The sequence below is a fragment of the Dermacentor albipictus genome, chromosome 10 (genome assembly GCF_038994185.2).
Source record: "Dermacentor albipictus isolate Rhodes 1998 colony chromosome 10, USDA_Dalb.pri_finalv2, whole genome shotgun sequence".
NCBI lineage: Eukaryota > Metazoa > Arthropoda > Arachnida > Ixodida > Ixodidae > Dermacentor > Dermacentor albipictus.
Window position 1 is genome coordinate 27,588,983 of NC_091830.1, and position 20,098 is coordinate 27,609,080.

Below are 20,098 nucleotides of genomic sequence, written 5' to 3' on the forward strand. Positions count from 1 at the left end.
TCTCGAGCCACCAGTCGCGCGACAGCTTCGCGTGTGTTCGCGCGCTTCTACAATATACATCCTCTGGAGATATCACGAGAATGATTCCTAATAGCTCATCTCATATTCCTGGGCCAATTGTTCTGCCTGCTTCCACTAAACATATGGTGACCTTCTTACGTAACTTGTCAATTCTAACTTGTAACTTGTAACTTGTGAATTGCGTGCCATATGTTACAGCGACTAACACAAACCGGTGTGGCTCCGACCGAATGGGCTTTGTGAGGAAGCTTCAGCTCGGGAGCTCGTATGGATACATGGAAACGGAGAACTCGTTTTTTTCGTCAACCACTGCACAAATCTATATGAGGTGTGTTGCGATAAAAAATGTTATATTGTAGTGACACAGGAAGCGTTATTTCTTTGGGGCGTTTTCTTAAACTGGTGAAAATAAAAAAAAATGGCTGTGGCTCAGGTAAGGTTAAGCCCAGGATGCGAAGCATACTAGCCTTTATTTTAGTTGTTGAACCACTGTTTAGCTTGGTGAACTGCTGTTGCTTGGCTATATTTGGTTCGGCTAGACGAAGAAACAACTCATGCGTTACTCTGCTTCGCCTTGGACGCCCCGCATTGGACGCGGTGAGCGTCGAGCAACGCAGCGTTCGGCGCGGCAACGAAATGTGTGCCTGAGCAAGCGACGCACGCCTGAGCCTTAGAAACAGCTCGTTTCTAAGGCAACACTGCATTCACTAGAGGCGCTTTTGTACCGCTTTGAAGCATCGTACTCGTGGCTCAGTGGTAGCGTCTCCGTCTCACACTCCGGAGACGCTGGTTCGATTCCCACCCAGCCCATCTTGCAAGAGTTGAGCCAAAGCCACTTCTCCTCTGTCGTGACGTCACGGTGTCACGTGGTATTCAAGGCGACACCGCCACGCCTGAGGAGCTGGGTTGAGCTCTCGTAATATGCTTCGCATAAAAAAAAACATTTGTGCCACGTTTTCAACGCGGTAACTTAGTAATAACTAATGATGCAACCATTCTCCAAAGTGCACCTAATAAGAGATCTAGAGTTGTCAAAATTGATGTAATATGAAGCACTCCCGAATGTACAACTAAAATTTCATTATGGCTTTTTATACTCTGGGACTTCACGTACCAGAACCACGATCTGATTAAAGATGTTGTCGCAACGATGTTGTCCCAAAGCCAAAGTGGCCACAGGCTGTTCGCGATATGCGACAGTTCTACAGCGTCTGTATCACAATTGCCCTTTGCGGCGGTGGCACGATGTTCGGATCCCAGTAGCAGTGGTAGGCAGCGAAGCTCTGCTTCTCTTTATGAGCTCAATACGAAGTCAGGATAACGAGATGGCCTCACGACGAGGAAAACGATAAGGCTTACACGACAGCCATGAGAACTCGACAACGATAGCCTGTCATCAGCGTAACGTGAATGATAGAGGGACGGACAGAGCCGAGCGAGTTCATGCTTTCAACTGCTGTCTCAGTAAGCGGGCAGCATCTTTAGGTGCAGACTTGGCTTCACCTTGACTTGGTCAGTCAACGAAATTTCTTCATCATCATGCTACCTGACCAGACGAACTTTCGTGGAACTCTTGACTACATCTTTAGGTGCTACAGTTTTTAAAGCCCCGTAGCCTGTACACACCAGTCGGAAATATATTACAGTACTGTACTTTTCGGGGGGGGGATTAGGAAAAAACAATATTAGCTATCCGCTTACATGCATATCGACTAAGGTATGACGCTTAGTCATGAAGTTGTGCAATGTGCCGCAAACATGATGTATTTCCTGACGTGTGTAATGTGTCGTTAGCCTCTCGCTTGAAGGATTGTTCCGCGGGAATCGCTTCCGAACCTTGACCTCCGTTTTTTTTCTGTTTTTCCGGCGAAGCAAATTACAAAATTCTCGGAGATAATAAGGCGCCTGTAGCTGCTTCAAGTTGGGAATTGGCGTGATATTTAGAGGGATAGACGACTTTTGGAACATTCTAAACGCACGGGCAGACAAGAAGCATACCATTTCGAAAACGCATTCTACAGGAGTAGCTGTTCATCACGCACGTAATGATGTTGTTGTTAAACCATCTGCTGAAGTTTTAACACGGTCCGTATATGTAAAGAACGCTTTGCAGGGAAGTTACTGCCTGAAATGGAATTTTCAGGATGTGAGTGGATTATGGAGTTGATTTTTCTTCTTTTTCAAGTGAAAGCGATTAAGTGACTGACCAGACTACATATGCAACCTACAGCGTGCTTTCTGATTATTTACCTTCGTTCTGCATCATGCGTAATTGATGATTCGATATTTATTATTATTACTGTATAGGCACGTCGACATTTAATTTACTGCTCAGTATTTCATTTCTGTGTATAGAAACACCTAATAAAAATAGGCCTCACATGGTCTGCAGAGAAATGCGACCTTCATTTTTACCGCGCCACACTTAGGAGAAAGCCTACCAAGGATAGGAAAGAAACGAGGGTCATGAGGAAGTCAAGCTACACACCAAGAACGGGCGGAATATCTCAATATAGTGGTATCATCTCTTCACGCCACCTAAGCATTTACTACGATGAAAATGCATTTGTATGTCTGTTTATCCTTCTGCGCCTTTAGTGCATGGCTGGTGTAAGAAGTATGTATATAACACGCTAAAACACTTACTTGGTTACAACATTGACACTTGAGGATTGGCGCTTTAGTTAAAACGACCAGGCTTTAGCAATTTCTCCAGCTTAGAACTTATTTGCTGCGACAGCAGCATTCTTCCAATCTCAAGGGAGAAATTTTTTTATTGTTATTTTATATCTTCACAGTAAAGTTTGTTCTTTCTGTCTGAAGTTGATCAATTCTCTTCAAGGTGTCAGTCGGTGTTGATGAAGCAAGAAGAAGGTTAGAGGTAACAAACGTGAGGAGACATTGCAGCGAAAATATTTGCACAATCCAATGCAGAGTTTGCAGAAAAGCAATGATGTTGAACACAGAAGCAAACAGTGTCTTATTCTTCCACTTTTTCAAAGCTAAGACCCACGGCAACTCTCCCTACATACGGCCAACTTATTCTCACTGTTCGTCTACCAAGTCGTTACGGCCTAGACTAGCGTTGTATTGTGCGGAGTCTTACTGATCCATCAGTTAAGCGATTGCATCTTAGACCTAAAGAAATGGGTTCCGTGCAGCCTTTAAGTACATTTCAGTAAACAAACGAAAATAGGTGGCAACTGCTGGCCTGCCTCGACATTCCCCTATAGCCAATGAGGTTACGACTGAATTTAAGCCACCACCTACTAGGTTGGGCCTATTCCCTTTATCAGAGTTGTTAGACTTTAGGTAATCGTGTGCCACCCTTTCCCACCATAGCTCTCTCTCCTATTCCCATGCTCTTAGCGATTTCTCGAGGCATGGGTTGTCGCTCTTCTGTGTAATTTGTCCACCGGCCCGAACTCATAGAATGCCAGAAGTGACGCGTGCACCGGCAATTCACGAGCACTCCCTCGAAGGAGCATTTTGTCGAATTTTCCGCTGTCGCTACGCTGGCCTCTATTGGCTTTCTACAATTCTGGTGTTTTACAGCGAAACTGTATACCTCTATCCCTGCAGGAAATTTTTGTGTTGTTGAAGTGGTAAGGAAAAAACTCCTCATACGTGGGCCGCTCCCGGAGAAAGTGCAATGCCGGGCCGACCCACGGTGAAGGTGAAGAGGCGTTAAGCGCGGGCCGATCCCGAAGATAGTGCAATGCGGGGCCGATCCGCGGCGGAAGGGCAGTTCGCCATTATGGGGCCCAACTACACAGCTTCGCTGATCATCCTTCCTCACAGAGTGGAAGGGCACGGAATTTTTTTCACTTGAAGAACTTTCGGCAGTCTCCGTGCAGGTCATACACCACGTGAAAAAGGCTTGTCATTGTGGGTGTTTTGCTCTAGGCATATAGACCTGGCAAAAGAGGGTGAGAAGTAATTGCTCCCCATGTTTAGTAACGGTTCCAACGCTCCCAATTCATGGTTAGGAATCAGTAGGTAATTATCCCGGCATTCGGGAGCTTCACGAACAGTCAGGTATAGTGCAGAGAGATAGAGCTGAGAAAATGATAGCATACGTTAATGCGCCACGCCGCCTATTCTGCACGTTTGAAATGAGCGGCTTAACAATGGGCATTTCGCTTGCCGGCGTTTTCTTGAAATAAATACGCTCAGCAAAAAACAGAGGAATGAGGAAGCCGGCTGTTACAAGGTTGGGCTGAGAAATCGATGTTGCCTTAATGCATTAATATAGAGAACACAGTTTCAGCGAAATGAAACACTTATTTAAATATCTAATTTATTTATATATCTCGAAATATGCAATATTAGAGAAAGAAGAGTGTTTAGCAAGGACTTTGTACCTTTACTTTCTTTTATTTTGACGCGCGTAACTTCCTTTTTGCATGGCATAGTAATGGCCTTTGGAGAATTAGAAATATGCGAACATACATTAGAACTATCGCACTCCACAAAAGTATAGGTTGTGTAGTGGGGATGAAGCAGCGCACGCAGCAGTGGGACACTGTCTAGGCGGCCGGTGCGAGCGCAGATCGCGAGCTGTTGACGCTGGCTGAGACTGCCTTTGCTGTGCCTATCGTGCGGTCCTCCCGCCTGCCGTCCAACCTTATTAAACCCCCCTTTTCATTGTATTTAATTGGTGCAAACGAAAGCTTAGTAAAACCTTATGTTTAAAGCTGTTCGGCCAACAGCTTGTGCTATTTTATTATTCAAGGCTGTCCAATATTCTACTATTTCAATATATTTCATTCAGACACTCTTGGTGCTACATGTCTTCAGTTTTTTTAGTTTGGGGGAGCGATCACCACATAATTCAAATCGAGATTGAACAATCTCACCACGCGCACAAGACAGGAAAGGCGTTACTCACTGACTGGAAAGCGTATAGGAATGAGCTTGACAACAATTCGGACATCGAAGACGTTGAAGCTTGGCGAAACGGTGTCGTAGTAGCGGCTGACGGCCACACCAAGACGATTCAACTAGACGAGGAGGATCCGGTGGTCGATAACCACCTACTGCACTTATGGGAGGCTCGGCGATCGCTCCTGAAACGATGGAGACACCAAAAGCTCAACCGCAATCTCCAGCGCCGAATTTCCCTATTAAGCATGCACGCACAGGAGTACGATGAACAGCTAGCGAGTCAGAACTGGCGATCCTTCTGCGACCAACTTCAAGGGACCCTCAGCACAAGGAAGACTTGACATATACTTCGAGCCCTAGTCGACGACACCCACACCAAAACCCAACAAAGACATACAATTCACTGACTAATCCACAGCTATAGCGGCACAAAGGATCAGCTACTCCAAGTACTTCAGACGAAGCTACACGGCTCAGCTAACCCGCAAACAACTGCCACCAACCTTTCCACCCCCAGGAAGTACCAATGAGCGCCGCAACGAAGAGATACATCGGCATTTCATACAGGCAGAGATGCAGGCGGCCCTCTGTAGGCTAACACGCAATACGAGCCCAGGCAAAGGCAGAGTCGCCAACAAGCACCTTCGACAGCTACGCCCTCGGGCGTTGACGGCTCTCCTTCGGTACTATAACGACTGCTGGATTAAGGGCGAGCTACCAACAGGCTGGAAACACTCGGAGGTAACCATGGTACCCAAGCCAAACAAACTCATATATATCGCAAATCTCCGCCCCATCTCCCTTACGTCCTGCGCCGGGAAACTGAACACATGGTCAACGAGCGGCTCACTACACATCTCGAGGAAAACGATCGCCATCCGCACACCATGTTAAGCTTCCGCCAGATGCTCTTCACGCAGGACGTCTTCTTCTAGCTAAAGGAAGATATTCTTGACCATTTGAGCAATCACAGCAAGTCTTCCATTCTAGCGCTAGACATAAAGGGCGCCTTTGATAACGTGAGCCATGAAGCTGTTCTCCGTAACCTAGAAGATAACGGCTGCGGTGCCAAAACATACGCCTACATGCGCGCTTTCCTCACCAACCGTAGGGCCACGGTGGAGATTGCCAACCTCCGGAGCAAGACATTTCACCTAGCTAACAGGGGTACGCCACAAGGTTCGGTAGTCTCGCAACTCCTCTTCGACGTGGCCCTCCTCAAACTTCCCCGCCTCCTAGACACCGTCCCAGGGATATTCCATGCTATATATGCAGATGATACCCCACTTTGGACGAGAGGTGCGAGCACGGGCGAACAGGAGGCCCGTCTTCATGAGGCGGTCAACATCATCGAATGGCACCTCAACGCCTGCGGCCTTCACTGTGCCCCAGATAAATCCGAGGTGTTAGTACTCGGGGCACGCACCCGGGGCCGGCCCCCAAGCCACAACTCACCGGACCCAGAAGTCCTTCTTCAGGGAGTCCCGATACCGAAGGTCGACTCACTTCGAGTCCTCGGAGTCCATATACAGAAGGACGGGTCCGGCTCCGCCACACTCCCCAGGCTACACAACACCGTGGCACAGCTTACTCATCTGATACGACGGGTGGCCAATCGCCGCAATGGCCTCAAAGCGCACGACACTTCGCAAATGGTGCAAACCCTCATTTAAAGCCGCATTACATACAGAACTTCGTACCTCAACCTGAAGACTGCCGAGAAACAAAAACTAAACCTTCTAATACGAAAGGCCACGAAGCTCGCCTTAGGAATAACGACAACCGCCTTCAGTGATCAATTGCTTCGCATGGGAGTTCACAACTCCTGGAAGGAACTCGCGGAAGCGCACCTGATCAACCAGATCGAGAGACTCAAGCTCACAACCACAGGCCGAGCAATCCACCGACGCACAGGATACGTAACCAACCAAGAACACAGTGGCGAACGTAAGGAAAAGATCACGTCGAAGCTGCGAGAATGTCTATCTACAAGTTCTTCAGATCCATCGGAACATGCATCCAGAACACCATCGAGGCAGACGGCTCACCAGGGTAAAGGCCATTAGACACAAGCACCTGAACGACATGCAGGCGTGCTACGTGGACGCAGCCAAGTATCCGGACCGAAACGCCTTTACCATCAGCGTCACAGACTACATGGGGACGACACTGGCGTTGGCGACAATCCTCGCCAAACGCGCGGACACAGCTGAGGAGACCGCTATAGCACTCGCCACCCATACAAGCGAGGATGCCATAGTGGTCTTCCCCGACTCTCAAACAGCGGCACGCAACTACATAAAGGGCAGGATCTCCATCAAAGCGATCAACTTACTGAAACGTGGCAATACGCCTCCCCCTACACCTGCATCATGTGGGTTCCGGGACACGAGGGACTCCAGGGGAATAAAGCGGCACACACCGCGGCCTGCGCAAGCATCAACTGGGCTTCCCCGCATGACATTCTAGACAGGTCTCACCCACCCAAAACAGCGGAGGAAACGGAAACAATACCGTTAACTTACCAAACACTACTACAACACTATCGGCTTGGACGCAGGCTATATCCTCCACCACATCCAAAACTAACAAGAAACAAAGGCACCGACTACACGTGACTCCAGAGCAATACCTTTACCGTCGGAAGCTTACTGCATCATTTCCACCCGACGCTATACAGCTACACCTGTCCGCACTGCAACGTCCCATACACCCTGGCACACCTCCTCCTGCAATGCAAGAACACCCGAACAAGCATCACAGTGACACAACTAATAGCAGCAGATGCAGACCCAAACCTCCACGATGAAACGTGGAGGCTGCGATCTCCAAGCCGGACCTGGTCGACCAGCCCGAACTCGTCGCCCAGCCCGGAGGGCGATCCAAGTCAGAGGGTTCCTGGAATAAGCGACCCTCCCATCTCGAATGACAAGTCACTACTTCTAATAAAGGCTTAATTCATGCTCTCTCTCTCTCTCAGTATATTTCATTTAGACACTCTTGGTGCTACATGTCTTCAGTTTCTTGAGTTTGGTATTATACTGATGCTATCTTGTGGTCAGTGTAATAAGTTTCGGTAACACGAGCAAAACAGTCCTATTTTAAGTTTTTATCATTGAGTAGGACAAAGTCCAAGCACTTACCTGCTCGGCGTGTCGGCTATCAGATGGCTCTCAAATATTAGGTTTCTTTGCATCAAATTAGTATTCAGTATTTGTGTAAATCAGTGTTTAGGCAGCAGTTGACAACGAATTTGTTCCATTAAGGTATCTCGCTTTTCAGGCTTGATTAGTAATTTCAAGGCTGCCACAAGGAATTATTTAACTCTGAGGCATGAACATCTTGCACAAGTGTCGCACAAGTGTTGCACAAGTGTGAGCACAAGTGTGAGCACAAGTGTACTTGCACAAGTGTGGGCACAAGTGTTGCACAAGTGTGGGCCGATCCCGAAGATCGTGCAACGCCGTGCCGACCCGTGATGGAGGTGAAGCAGGCGTTAAGCACTCCCTATACATCAGCCGATACCGAAGACCGTGCACTACTATATTCTTTGCCTCAATATATCGCGAAATGAAAACACGTATAGAGCTGTGCTCAGATTTCGCATTAGGGAGTATCGTAATCATCCGTGAACTTTTTCATATGCAGCTAAATTGAAGTACACCACGTTATAGGCAACGGACAGTAAGCTGATCGGTCTACAATTTTTCAAGTCTTTGGCGTCCCCTTTCTTATGGATTAGGATTATGTTAGCGTTCTTCCATGATTCCGGTACGCTCGAGGTCATGAGGCATTGCGTATACAGGGTGGCCAGTTTCTCTAGAACAATCTGTCCACCATCCTTCAACAAATCTGCTGCTACCTGTTCCTCCCCAGCTGCCTTCCCCCTTTGCATATCTCCTAAGGCTTTCTTTACTTCTTCCGGCGTTACCTTCGGGATTTCGAATTCCTCTAGACCATTTTCTCTTCCATTATCGTCGTGGGTGCCACTGGTACTGTATAAATCTCTATAGAACTCCTCAGCCACTTGAACTATCTCATCCATATTCCCGATCCATATATTAGACCGATTATTAGACCATATATTAGAATCCATCCATAGTAGACCGATCAGCTTACTGTCCGTTGCCTACAAAGTATTTACTAAGGTAATTGCAAATAGAGTCAGGAACACCTTAGACTTCTGTCAACCAAAGCACCAGGCAGGATTCCGTAAAGGCTACTCAACAATAGACCATATTCACACTATCAATCAAGTGATAGAGAAATGTGCAGAATATAACTAACCCTTATATATAGCTTTCATTAATTACGAGAAAGCGTTTGATTCAGTCGAAACCTCAGCAGTCATGGAGGCATTAAGGAATAAGGGTGTAGATGAGCCATATGTAAAAATACTGGAAGATATCTATAGCGCCTCCACAGCCACCATAGTCCTCCATAAAGCAAGCAACAAAATCCCAATAAAGAAAGGCGTCAGGCAGGGAGATACGACGTCTCCAATGCTATTCACAGCGTGTTTACAGGAGGTATTCAGAGACCTGGATTGGGAAGAATTGGGGATAAAAGTTAATGGAGAATACCTTAGTAACTTGCGATTCGCTGATGATATAGCCTTGCTTAGTAACTCAGGGGACCAACTGCAATGCATGCTCACTGACCTGGAGAGGCAAAGCAGAAGAGTGGGTCTAAAAATTAATCTGCAGAAAACTAAAGTAATGCTTAACAGTCTCGGGAGAGAACAGCAATTTACAATAGGCAGCGAGGCACTGGAAGACGTAAGGGAATACATCTACTTAGGGCAGGTAGTGACGGCGGATCCGGATCATGAGACGGAAATAATAAGAAGAATAAGAATGGGCTGGGGTGCGTTTGGCAGGCATTCCCAAATCATGAACAGCAGGTTGCCATTATCCCTCAAGAGAAAAGTATATAATATCTGTGTCTTACCAGTACTCACCTACGGGGCAGAAACCTGGAGGCCTACGAAAAGGGTTCTACTCAAATTGAGGACGACACAACGAGCTATGGAAAGAAGAATGATAGGTGTAACGTTAAGGGATAAGAAAAGAGCAGATTGGGTGAGGGAACAAACGCGAGTTAATGACATCTTAGTTGAAATCAAGAAAACGAAATGGGCATGGGCAGGACATGTAATGAGGAGGGAAGATAACCGATGGTCATTAAGGGTTACGGACTGGATCCCAAGGGAAGGGAAGCGTAGCAGGGGGCGGCAGAAAGCTGGGCGGATGAGATTAAGAAGTTTGCAGGCACGGCATGGCCACAATTAGTACATGACCGGGGTTGTTGGAGAAGCCTGGGAGAGGCCTTTGCCCTGCAGTGGGCGCAACCAGGCTGATGATGATGATGATGATGATGATGATGATGACGTTATAGCATTTTCGCTTCAGTTAAACGTGGCCAGAGCAGCCGTGAATCAATCGCGGCATCATGCTTAGCACTATTTTGTTGATTGTTGAGACTGCCATATTTCCTTACCGACCGTTCCTTACATTACAAGGCAGGATTTCCAACTATATCGCGAGGATTGCACATTTATACAAAGAACTGACATGCAAAAGCAGGCTGAAATTGCACAGGCAATAGAGTAGAGAGGTCAATAAAGACTGCTATAAGTGGATAAGATAAGTTAGGCACCTGTGTGCAACGCGATTTAAATGACAGGCGTTAAAACAGGAAGCACAAGTGGCCTCTAAACGTGTCTGAACAAAATTTGACAGTGGCAATGATTTGTTAGTCACTGATGGACGCACGTAAAACTCAAAATAACAGGACGTTTAATAAATCAGAAGCGTTCGACAAAATAAAGATGCTGACTTTTACAGCCAAGAAGTATCCATGCATGAGTGTACTGCGACCAATGCAGACTGGAAATGTTTGATATGCTTCAAAGCGAAGCATTCTATCCCCCGTATTCACAAACGCACCTCGACTTGACCCTCCACTCGAAATGCTCCTTGAGGGCGGTTTTTCATTTCACAAATCGGCCTCCACTATAAACGTGCCTTGAGTGAAGGAAAGCTCGAGCGCTTTACTCGAGAATCTCAAGGTAGCCTCTCAGCTACCTTGAATCGCTCCTCGAGTGAAGTTAGTTCGTAAACATGGCTGCCTTGCGATCTGTCGCTCGCCTCGTCAGCATTTTCCGATGGACGCCAGTTGCCTCCGTAGCTTTTCTTCGGTTAACCGTGCTGCGCATTTTCAAGGGCTTCGTTTTAGGGACCGTTGCAGCCCTCTGGAGTGCTTCGGCACCGGAATAATTCCACTGCAGCGCCGAGACAGATCGGCCGTCCCGTCAAGAAGACTGCGAGCTAGTGCAGTGATTGTCGTCTTACTCCGTGCTGAGCCAGTTGATGACCTGCACACTGGTATTCTTCGTGGCAGTGCTCCGAACCTACTATCGGCGTCAGTGCATTCACGTGTTTCTCGCGGCTCATCGTAGAAAGCCGCATCAGTTCAAGCACGGCGCGATACGTTAGGGCGGCGGACTTCGAACTTGTAAAAAGAAAACAGCTACGAAGATTCCTGTCATCAGTGCGGGTATTCCCTGTGCGCGTGTGTCACTTGCGCGAGCGCCGGCAGTCGCCCTGTCGGCGCTGTTTCTACTCGGGCAGATCGTCACTGCCTTCGCTAATCCTAGGACGGCGAAACACCGCAGCAAAGCGAGCATCTTTGGAAACGAGCAGGTGCGTTCACTTTAATTTTTGCAATTTTCTTCAATTTGATGCGTCTAGTTGCGCTAAGGAAAATAAGAAATGGACTGTAATTTCGCGCGGACCGTGTGCAGTTGGCGCAATTTAAAGTCATAAGCAATAATTACGTAATCCTTGCTTCAAACCATTCAGTTTATTTAGCTTGTCATCCCTATGAAGATCCAAGCTCAACGAGGAAGTCACCAACCTTGAAATGGCATTCAGAATTATACCTGCACGTATACACAGGTTAATGTAATGTTTTGTTCGAGTAAAAGAGACAGAATAACAATACAACAGAGTAGAGTTTTGTGCATCACATTATTTTTTATTCCGATGAATAAAGGTGTAGCAGAGTAGTGAGAGCACCTAATACAGACAGAGCTAGCAAGTGGTAGCAGATATATCTCGCACACCTTTATTGCGAACATCCCAGCTCTCTATAGGGTTCATTATGTAAGTGTTAGATCGCTGTTGTCGGTCTTGCTGAGCAAGCGGTAGACCAGCTGAAAAATGTTTCTTTGCAAATAAAAATAAATAAAAACTGTACTAGCTAATTATAGTAAAAGAAATCACGCTCTAGAGCACAAACTTCTTAAACTAATGTATTATTACGAAGTGTAAACTAAAGAAAACGAATACAGTACCTAAGCTAGTTGCATGGACCTTCTTTAACATCGTTGTTTGTTTATTACCAACCCCTTCTCATTGCAGGAACCAGGTTGCCAACACACGCACGAAGAGCAACTGCCTTTCCAACTGTGCTGTGTGTGCTGCGCTTGCATTGGTGTGCAAGTGGAGGAGAGGTCCAGTTAATGTCCTGCTGCACTATAATAGCCGTCAAAATATTCTGCTTAAGACATCTATCATTTTTCTGATATCCTACCAGCTCAAACGTCACCACTAAAAGCAGTTTGACTGCATGTATTTGCTTTCATAGACACGTTGTAGCTGAAGTCATTGTATTTTTCATCCAGATGGCCTTTCTTCAGTCATATTTATTAAGTCAGTATGTACCCTTTAATAATTTCTGGTCAATTCAAGTGCCAATTTTTTTCTAAAACAATAAATTAACATTATTCTCGCCTTTTTCTACTTTGATAGTATGCAATACTGCGGGAACTCTGATCCGACAAAAAGAAGCAGTAATGAAGGAGAAGAAAGGGGGTTGACCGAGGGGCGCGATTTTAAATAATCATATCATGAGAAGCCAACAAGCAAAGTCACCAAAGACAACATAAGGGACATTACTTGTACTTACTAATTGAATTAAAGAAATTATAAATTAATGGCAATGAAAGTGGATGAAAAAACAACTTGCCGCAGGTGGGAAATGATGTAGTTCTAGTAGTAGTAGTTAGTTCTAGTAGTAAAATATAAATATACAAGAAAGTGGATGGGAAAACCGTGCCGCGGTAGCTCCATTGGTTAGAGCATCGCACGCCTATGGCAAGTTTTCTCAACCACTTTCATTGCCATTAAGTTGTCATTTCTTTAATTCAATTAGTAAGTAGAAGTAATTTCTCCTCTGTTGTCATTGGTGTCTTCGCTTGTTTCTTTCCAAGGATATAGACAGAAGGAGTAGTACTGCTGACAAATATATTCTAGAATAAAACATCATCTCTGTTCAAGACAGCAGTCTGTCGGGTGTAGCCACCCGACGGCATGCAGGGGTAAATTCTTGTAGAATATATGCTGTTTCTACCCTGCTTCTAGCTTCAACTTAAAATAAATTGTGACGGTCCGAACAATGAGTTTCCTCCATTGGATGCGGATGACAGTTGGCTTCAATAGGGCTTGCAGAACTTCAGCAATTGACCGAGGTACAACTCTCAGGGTAGCAGCGTGTCTTGTGGGATCCCAAAGTAGGCCAAATGGTGATGCAGACTGTCACAATGACAATGCTGAAAAATACAGTATATAGCGCATTACTACCGTTATTTCAGAAAAGCTGAGATAAACCATCAAAACTATGGCATATTTTTAATCTACACTTGCTCATGCTAAAGTAGCTTCAGCATGCCACAAAATACTGAAGTGCTGGCTACAAATACTACGAAAGTGTTGCTTAACAAATTGTGCGCAGCAAAAAGATCCTGTCGCAGCTGCAAAGCACCACGGGACACTGATGACCTCGCCCATCATATTCATGCGATTTAAAACAAAAATTATATGACAGCTGAAGGGGAATCAAAAATTAATATGATTTCATTAATATGGCTGTTTCATGTTTGTGGTTCTAAATAACAGGGTGTCCATTTCGCCATTTTGTGAATGTGGGGACACGTAACATGAATATTTTTACAAAGTTTATGACAATAAGCACAGACTAATTACCGGGCAGGCTAGTCAAGTACTTCTTCAGCACCTAGCTTCTTTCAAGGAAGCGAGATGGTGCAATTCCAACAGGCAGGCACCATATCTATCGATGCTTTCAGGTCTGCCAGAAGCCTTACTGTGCAGCACAGGCATTGATTTTTTCAACAGCTGGTCCTTCCAAGGCCCACATCCTGCACCGGAATGCCAAAACTTTTATGTAGACAGGGCGCTCGCGAGCTAAGTAAATACAGTATACCTAAGCAACGGAAATGAAAAAACATAGCACAACTAAAAATATCTCGGCATTGCGTGAACTTGAAAGCCCAGTTTATGGAACGTGCATCAGCTGCTACCACATAGCACACTGAAAGAGTTAGGAGGAAAAAACAAATGGCGGTGATGAAGTATTGGCAAGTGAATTTTCGGAGGATTAAAACATTGCGTAGCGTATATGTGAAGTGAGGAATCACAGGAAATGCAGGAACCAGTGCTGATTCGTTGACCATATGTGCTACAAGTTGAGCAAGCCGACTGACCACCACGGCTTCTAAAACAAACTACAGGACTCAAAAGACGCTTGTTCTTTTTTTTTTCAACCTGCCCGAGCTACGCACTCAACCATATACGCATTCTGCCACATGTATACTATAACTGCTTCTCCTCTACCGAAAGATTTCATACGCGATACTGGAATGATTGTTGGATGCAGGCGCCGATCCGTATCTTCTGCATTATCGTTTAAAAAAGCGAAACCAACCGCAGATTGTCGTGCTGAATCTTCCACAAGTTCCCATTAGCAAAAAAAAAATTATTTTGGACAAGCTTATGCTGCCTCGAATATGTTTCAGGTACTAATTGATGCCCGCAGCATGAGCAACTGGAGTCAATCATGCTTGTGTACATCGGAAACGGCTTATCGACATCGCAGCGGCATCCTCAAGAAAACCGCATTGACATACTGTGCTTCCATGAAAGAATGGCTCACTCACCCATATTTTCTGTCCTGTTGTTGCTTTCAGCAAACTCACAGCACGTGCACTCGGTCTTGAAGGTAAACAAAGCTGTCCATCGGCCGTTCCATCTGTGACCTCAGAAGTCATTCAGCCACGATCACCATACGCACAAGAACAAAATCACCCATCATAATCGCGATTATCAACCGCAACGTCAGTCACCAATGAAACACTAGGAAAAAAAGAGCAGTGGACTAATGCCGGCGCAAATTATCTTGGTTCTCAGCCTTACGCCATGCTCTCAGCTGTTGGGATGCGATTGTTGCCAGACCTCAAACACAGCTACCGCTTGCTCTATCACTCGAACGCTCACAGTGGCAGCGTTGCCGAGCTAAAGTAGTACATTGCGCCGTGTAGTTGTTTGATTAGGAAGACGAATGAACTGAAACACATATTTGTCTTAAATAATGGGACTTTTAATAAGCACATTAAAGAATAGTCTCGATATCAAACGCTTTTCTCGGTCGATACACTTCACTTGAGTCGAGGGCGCATTTTCAAGGTGTTCCTTGGCGGAGGAAAGGTGAAGTAGTGTTCATGAAACGCAACGGAGCCTTGAGTGAAGGAAGCCCCGTCGCCTCGACTTGGCTGAGTCGAGGAGGAGCTTCAAGTGAAGGCGTGTTTAAGAATACGGGGGTCAGATGCGTTGGACGTGTGTGTGCTCTTGCCGGTCCGCGCAAGTGGACCCCTCGAAACGTCATTCTCGCACGGTGCGATACAATAGACTCACGCGACCATCCAATCTATGGGTGAGAAGGAGGAAGGTTAGCCTTAAATTTTGCCGACGCTCACCCACTTCAGCTCCCCCTACCCGGCTGACTCCTCCTTATCACGAGTCTGACTTGGAGTACGAGCACGAGACCACTTAAACAATGCAATAAACTCTGCGACACTTCGCAAAAGCGAGGTCGAAGAAATTAAAGGATTCAAATACTCATTTGAGTTGCACGAAATATCGCACTGCCTTCATTCTTTCTTTATTAAAACCTTAATCAATGCAATTCGCCTCTTATTCCTTTATATTTATTCATTCTTTTATTCATTCTTTCATTTATTTATTTGCATATTCCAAAGGCCCGGAGGCACGATAGAGAGGTGTGGTGAGTTAATATGTAGTCATTGGCAAACAACTCGAAAGTTTTCGGCGTAGCCGATGACAGCGATGAAGACAGGAAGGTGGCTCCAGTCGTCGGCGGCCGCTGCTACTAATGCCTGAAAGTAAGTGCTGATGTCGCATGGTCTTCCACTACCAGACCTTCAGTGCGAGATGAAATGTCTAATGGACGTAGCAACAACTCATCTTTAAGGTCAATTTTAGTGCATTAAATCTCAATGCAGTACAGCAGGCCTACCAACTTTAGCTTCCATTATTCTCTCTCTCTATTTCTCTCTCTCCGATCATACGGTAGACATACTGATCCAGCATGTCTGCCTGGATCAACATCAATTACGTCAACATGGCCTTTCCTTTTCTTACTTTTCCCTGCGCAAAGTAGCAGGCCACAGACAAAGCTTTGCCGACCGTCTTCTCTACTATCTCACGTTAGTAATGTTCCCTCATCCCTCTTGGCTGCTGAGTATGTGTGCGATTTCTTTCTGCCTCCGATTGGGTAATTAGCGTGTACACCACTTGGGCCATTTCGTATATGCCACTGGGTATGATTACACATGTGCAAGGATAGACAAAGACCCCTGAATATGTGCAACTGGGTATGTGTCACTGGATATGTGCCCGAATATTCCGCTTCACCCATTCGGCATGTGCAAATGCAAATGTGAAACTAAATATGTGAGCGTCCCCCAGAATGGTATGCGCCACTGTGCAGGTTCCCGGATAGACAAGCAAAAGAGGAGCCATGGGGTTACTTGTCGATAGCATAAAGTTTGAGAAGTAAGCTACAGAGAAGCGGAAAAGCCAGCATCTATAACAGTCGAGTGTGAAGAAAGTAGTGTAATGAATGGGGCAATAGCGCTCATTCAGTGTGATCGTTGAGCAACAGAAACGTGAAGATATCCTTACCAGAAAATTGAACGAATCGACTACACAGAAGGGAAAGATTAGACAAGACCGCCTGTCCCTACACATCGCTTCAGAGCTATTCGCATGAAAGTTTGCATTAATCATGAAAAGAGTTCCAACGTATATTTTTTTCAGACAATCATGGGATAGTTCTTAGATAGCAGCACACCAGACTAATAGGACAGGTTACTAGGATAAACATGGTAATCTAATTATTAAAGGACAATGTGAAATGAACAATTTTTTGTTCGTCAAGTAGTAAACGGAGATGACAACGCCATGGAAAGGCGCGCGACACCTTGACAGGGTGTAAAGTGCTCGCGCTGATGAAGAAGAAGAAACCTTCTTTTCGGCAGGTCCGCAGAGCTGGCGTTTAGTGAGAACCTTCTATTCCAATACTGTTCAGGACTACTAAACCCGTTGAGCCACCCCTGAGAACAGGGCGATGGACGTCCTCCTACCCCACCGACTGGCCGGCGCCGATCTCCGAACAAGCGAGTCGTTTGACTGCGAGGAAGCGTTTGGTCATGGCCCTTTTCAGAAGAGGATGCTCGTCCTCATTCTTCTAGGAGTCTTCTCGGCTAATTGCCAAACCGTGGTGATTTCCCTTATCACTGGTGACGTCGACCATTGGTGCAAGCCACTCGCCGGTTTCAACATCTCTGCAGCCGATTGGAAGAATATTGCCATACCGATCGAGGCCGATGGACGCTTCAGCCGCTGCCGCATTTACGAACGCTGCAAGCCACCCGCTGAACACGGCGATTCCGCTGAGCCTCGCAAAATCGGCGCTGTGCCAACCGGGGCCGACGAGTGGCACAGCCGATGTTTCCAAAACACCAGCGACCCACGCGACTTGCCCTGTGAAGAGTGGGACTACGACGTTAGATCGGCCGAGGCCACTGCGGTGAGCTCTTGGAACATGGTGTGCGACCAACGTTTGCTGCCAGCCACCCTCGTCGCCCTGCAAAACGCCGCTGCAGTAGTTTCCCTTACCCTAGCCGGAGCCTTCGTTGACTACGTCGGCAGGAGACTCATGCTACTGTCCTCCGCCGCAGCGGTAGTCACCTGCACGGTGTGCACCTTCAGGGCGACAAATTACGTCAGCTACGCGGTGGTGCGCGTCCTTACCGGGGCCATTGTCACGGTACACGCGATTTTTTCCTGCCTCATACCGTTCGAGGTGATGACGCACGCGCACAGGCCGCAGCAAGTGCTCCTCCTGGCGGCTCTGGGCCTGACGTCATGTGAGGTTTGGAGTGTCATCATCAAACCCATGGTCATCGACTGGCGTCTGAAGCAGGTCATATTCCTGGCCCCGACGGCTCTCCTGCTCCCGGCTTTGTCTATTGCCCGAGAGTCGCCCCGTTGGCTCGTCGCGAAAGGAAGACTGGACGCGGCCGAAGCACTCATGATGGAGGCTGCCAAAACCAACAATGTCCCACTTCCTGTCACGGCCTGTCTCGTGGAGAAGCTGAGAGAACAGATCAAGAACCACGCAAGTCGCGATGGTGCGGATGTGGAAGACTTGGTCGACTATCGCTCCCTCCGGCGTCGTGCGTTGGCGATGTTTGCCATTTGCTTCTCCATATCTTTTATTTTTTACCTCGATGCCTTCTCGACGGCGCACTATAACGAAATTTGGATCCCGTTCCTCACGGTTGTCGTCACAATGGCGACGTACGCAGGGATGCACTTCCTTATGACCGGCGTCGCCCTCGTCAGAGTGCTCAGCTTATGCTTCCTGTTGACGGGCTTCATTCAATGCGCGCTGAGTGTGGCGGTAGGCGCTGGATTCGTCATGATCAGCAAGGCCTTACTCGTCCTCTCCAAGGGCGTCTCTAACGTAATCTTTGTACACTGTCTCACCTACGTCCTGGAACTCTTTCCATCGTCAGTGCGCGCTGGTGTCGCATGCTGGGCGTTTGCCTTCGGGCGTATCGCGGCCATGTGCGCAGCAATGACCCTCGTCCTGAAGCCAGCCGGACACGAAGACGTGGTATTCGCCGTTTCGGGACTTTTCCTCTTCGTCTCCCTTCTCGTCATTCGCGTCCTTCCACGCACGACTGTGGTGGAAGAAGCACGAATCGTGGCCAGGCGCGCATCAGACTCCACCAGGATGTCCATGGAACACATGAAACGAACCCTCGCACAGAGGATAGTACGCAAGAAGCCCAAGACCGGAAGCATGGAGAGCTCCAAGTCGTCCAGCAGGAAGAGTGGGAGGAGTGGTGGCAGCAAAACTCCTGGAAGTTTTAAAGTTTCTCGTCGATTTAAAACCGAGCGAACGCTCGAATGAAGCCACCGGAAGCTTTGTATGAAGTGACTGGGCACGGTGTCGTGTTGGCGACATCGAAAAGTCGCTTCTTGGATTCGCATCTGCTATAATTATGCTTTTAAATGTTCTTCGCACTCAGCCCAAAGAATAACAGGAACTAACCTCCTATCTGTGTTGTCTTCACAGAGTATTCTTGTGTGTTTCGAGCACGTTTCATTTTTACCTAGCAAATATAATTTTCAGCATTTTGATAGGTAAACATTGGCTCTTTGAAAGTTTATGTGTGGGCTTGGCCACGAGACTACTCAAACTTACCTCAGAAGGCCAGGTTGCGCGTATGGAACGGAAAAAAGCATCATTTTTTGCATTGTGAATATATACAGAAGCGCATGCATACGTGCTTTAACGACCACGCGCACGTATAATATATATGCGCACTCCACTGACCAATATTACCTGGAGTAGGGATTCCCCCGATAGAGGCGACTTTGTTCCTCGGCGTACGAATGTAACTTGAAATTGAAGGCTAGTGTCCAAAGGGATTTCCACAATGGTCGGACGACCACCGCGCCAGAGTTGCCCTACTAACTTAAATATGAAACTGTTGTGCACCGAGCCATGCAATGAGATGCAGTGAAAAAGGCACGGAGCTCATGTTTGTCGCAAGGCGCTTTCGAAAGTAATCGAACCACGAATCAAATGCAAGGTCCGCACGCAACCGCGTGTTGTGTAAGAGGGGTGAGCGTATAGCCATTTTCTCCACCGGTCGCTTTTAACAACCATGGAACAATGATAAATAAGATCGCCCCATTGTTACTGCCTGCACGTATTGTTGCATCACGGTACATAA

At 46.9% G+C, this 20,098-nt stretch overlaps 1 protein-coding gene and 1 long non-coding RNA gene across 3 annotated transcripts in view; one reads left to right on the plus strand and one right to left on the minus strand.

The window, feature by feature from the left end:
* LOC139051093 (uncharacterized) overlaps nucleotides 1-20,098 on the minus strand; it is a 41,472-nt gene that overhangs the window by 5,414 nt on the left and 15,960 nt on the right. The window contains exon 3 of one of the 2 annotated variants that reach the window (XR_011509230.1): nucleotides 4,913-5,090. The exons of the other annotated variant lie outside the window; for it this stretch is intronic. This is a non-coding gene — a long non-coding RNA (uncharacterized lncRNA). The remainder of the gene's footprint in view (nucleotides 1-4,912; nucleotides 5,091-20,098) is intronic. 2 annotated transcript variants of the gene reach the window in all.
* Nucleotides 17,324-19,439, plus strand: LOC139050589 (solute carrier family 22 member 7-like). The gene has a single exon (XM_070527153.1). The coding sequence runs from the start codon at nucleotides 17,416-17,418 to the stop codon at nucleotides 19,267-19,269; it is 1,854 nt and encodes a 617-aa protein (XP_070383254.1). The 5' UTR covers nucleotides 17,324-17,415; the 3' UTR covers nucleotides 19,270-19,439.